The 3,643-nt window shown below is 37.2% G+C and overlaps 1 protein-coding gene across 1 annotated transcript in view; it reads right to left on the reverse strand.

Annotated features, from left to right (window-relative positions):
- Positions 1-1,875: 1,875 nt before the first annotated feature.
- COPS5 (COP9 signalosome subunit 5) overlaps positions 1,876-3,643 on the reverse strand; it is a 21,999-nt gene continuing 20,231 nt past the window's right edge. Inside the window, exon 8 of the mRNA XM_019527759.1 lies at positions 1,876-2,277. Within this exon, the coding sequence (XP_019383304.1) occupies positions 2,193-2,277 (85 nt within the window). The 3' untranslated portion in view covers positions 1,876-2,192. The remainder of the gene's footprint in view (positions 2,278-3,643) is intronic.

The raw sequence follows: 3,643 nt of genomic DNA on the forward strand, positions 1-3,643 counted from the left end.
CATATCCTATTGTTCCTAGATGTTTAATTTTTCTAAAAGAGACTACAGTGCTTGCTCCTGTACTATGTAGGACTGCTAGTGTTGGTCAGTCCACAAAGATGTTTGCCACTTCAAACCACTGAAAATGCTTTGGCATCCCCACTCCCTTCCTCCACCTCTGTTCTGACTAAATTGTAAATCTGCTATTACATTCAGCCTAAATTATGCTTCATTTTATTTTCAGAGGTGGCTGCATTTCCTTCCTGATGTACATATTGGCTTCAAGTACACCAGAATTCATTTGGATGAAAAGCATTACATGAATCATAAATGGTTTCAAGCAGGGCCAGGGGAGGGAGACAAAAAAAAAAAGTCAAGAGAGAGACAAGGTTGAAAGCATATATCAGCCTTTTACATAAAGTATGTTGTAAATTTCCTCCCCCCAAAAAATTCCAAAAGCAAGAAATTCAGAATTAAGGATAAGCTTTAAAGAAATCAAAACACATTTGAAGATTGAAATGCATCATTAAGGCACCCAAAACTAACTTTACACAGTACTGCAGAAACGGCACGATAAACAAACAATTATGATTAACGTGTTTTAATGTCTGTATTTCTAGATTAGATTAAACTGATTTTTAATGACATTCATTTTTCATTTTCTTCCCTCAAGCAATGACGAGAGAGTCAGGGGGGAAGGGGAAGGGAAAAGTAATACCACCATAGAGATACAAAGCTGCAGACAACTTGGTTTCACTGGCAGTTTGCAATTCATATACTCCATTTCTTTACATTTTCTATTTCTGTTTGGAATTCTTAAGTCAAACAGAAAAAGTTTACATACTCAGTCTGCCTTTAAAAAGGCTTTCCCACTTCATATGAGTAAGTACAATTCTGTATTCAGCGAAACTACACTATTACTTTTCACTTGTAGGAATATCCTTTGGCTAAGAAAACATAAAATCAAATCAAAATTAACTCAAAAATACAGTCCTTTAATTATGAAGGACTATGTACATACAGCATCAAAACCTTCTAGAAAGAGGATGCATGAGACAATAAGCATGTTTTAATAGAAAATACAGCTTTTGAAAAGAAAAAAATAAAAGTGGAAAGTAGTATTTCAGCTGCAAATCTTTTGCTGTTTAGATTTTTCTCAAACCCTTCCTGCTCATGAGCTTAAATTTAGTTTTTAATGCATATAGAATAAAGTTTTTGGGGTTACTTTAACACAAAATTGGGGTTTCTTTTAAATCAGAGAAAACCAGAATCCCTGCTTATCACTGCCTTTTCTATGAAACACACTGGGTTCACACAGTGGGTATTAGCAAAATTCCCACTGTGTAGCCACAAGTAAACTATTTTGCTTTTTTGGGGGGAGGGGGCCTGGGTGGGCTTAGATGGGAATAATTTTGCTTTGAACTGGCAGTGGAATGGATGACCCTCTGAAGTCCCTTCCAACCTTTCTTTATTCCAAGTCCATTCAAATGTTTGGATCAGGAGCATCAAACATATGGTCTGCAGAATGAATCTGGTCCACAGAGCTTCTTTCTAGCCAGATAACTCACTCTGTGGGCTGGATCTGGCCCACACATTTACATTTAACACACCTGGTATAAGAGGACACTTATTGAATCAGCCTGTAAAAATAAGCTAATGCTTTGCTAATGCTTCAATTAGGTTTTTATTTTGAACTACATTAAAAAATCTTGGAACATTTTAGGTTAACTTATATTAGAAGAGGAGTTGGAAAGCATATGTAGTATGTTCTAAACAGAAATACAATTCTTAACTGGTCTCAGCTGCCTGCAATCTAGGGAAATTTGAAAAACATCTCTGGCAAAACTGGAGAAAAATGAATAAAAATCACGCGATAAACCATTCCAAAAAAAAATGTTCATTTTTAAAACACCTTTTTATTGCAGATTGATAAGAGAGATAAATACTAAAGGATAACACCAAGCAAGTTACATTTTTTCTTCTTTCGGAGCAATTATCCAAAGTGGTTGTGTCTGATGGTAGAGAACAGTTACAATATATTTCAGGACATCTTGTTCTTTAAAAGTGGGCAAGAAGATGGGAAATATTTAAAGTACTACAAATTAACTGAATATTTTTCCGCTCTGACTAATTCCAAAACTGAACAAGTCCAAATGAAAGAAAGAACCATAACTAGTTCTATGCTGGAGATCCATATCAATTGGCGATGCACTTCAAGCAATATTAATTTGATTAAAAAGTTTATCCTTAATAACCTGAGACATCAATCCGTGTATAGCTTCTATGGTGGTCTTGCAGCTGAAAAACAAGCATAAATTTATTGTTGGCTAAACACTGAAGTACCTGTCATTGTATTCTGAGTTATTCAGCTGTCTTAGGAGTTCACGGTGCCCATAACCCTATGAATCTCCACAACTGTCCAGATGTGAAAAGTGATGCAAAGCAATTTAGTCACAGTTGCCAATATCTATTTGTTATTTTAAAAGGCAAGCTAACAAGATTTTGATATATCGAGAACCAAATTTCATAGACTTCTTTTTTGTCCTGCAGGGTTAGCACATTTCTAGCCTAAAAACAGAGGAAACAGAACTCCATCTGCTGGTGGTATCTGAGCAAGAGATTCCCGAAACAGAGATAATCCCTCTGGAAAAGCAGTATTTTTTTGTTTAGTTTGTTTTGCATGCACTTGAGGTTCATGCCCAAACCTTTCAGTTCCCTGATAATTAGTACTTCAGTTTCTGTTCCAATTAGTGCATGGCACCCATGCTTGCTTTATAGGAAAGACATACTGAAAACATTAAGGTAACAGTTTACCGCTCTGAAAAGTATGTGCTAAATGCTTATATGTTAAACAGGTTACAGTATGTCTGTGCAAAAGACTAGCCAACAGTATTACTTCCAACCTAGGTAGTTTAAGTGTACATAATGGTAAAGCAACGCATATTTAAATATGTGAAAAATCAGAACGTATAAAGTGCCTTCCAGCCCTGAATAAGAATCCAGATAGAAACATCCAGCTTGGAGCGATATGAGATCTAGATGAGCCAGAAAAGGGTAGAAGAGACCTACTTCTGCCTATGTAAGCAAAGAAGTTTATGACCTTCCAATAATCTGCTCTCTGTACTATATCCGAAGTACAGCAAAGGGGAACAATACTGCACTTAGGGCTGTCCACAAGAGATGCTCCAGTTTAAGCAGAAATTAATTCAAGGAAGTCCAGTGATTCATTTTATATAGGTCAGACCACATGACCACAAAGGCCTCTTAGAGCAGGGGTCGGCAATTATTTTGGGCGGAGGGCCGCTTAGCGAGTTTTGGCAAGCTGCTAAGGTAACCCTGCCCCTTGACAGGTGCCCCACCCCCTGGTCACCATCTTGGGACTGAAAGTCCCACCCTCGACCTCTGACCCTTGCCACCAGAAGTCCCTCCCCTTGCCCCTGGAAGTACTCCTTTGGAGAAGAGGGTTTGCTATCTTAGAATGGGAAAAAAAAGTTTGTTTACTAAAAATCTAATGCCCATAATATATTTTAATTCAATTAAAAATATATTTTTGTCCTGATACCTATGTGTTTGTGCTTTGTGTGTAGAAATGATTGCATAATAGCTCAAAATGTAGTCTTACTCTTGTATAGTATGTGGGGTGTGCAGCGGTGTGGGGGTGGGT

This window comes from Gavialis gangeticus, unplaced genomic scaffold (assembly GCF_001723915.1).
Source record: "Gavialis gangeticus isolate Ggan-Ray unplaced genomic scaffold, GavGan_comp1, whole genome shotgun sequence".
NCBI classification, from domain to species: domain Eukaryota; kingdom Metazoa; phylum Chordata; order Crocodylia; family Gavialidae; genus Gavialis; species Gavialis gangeticus.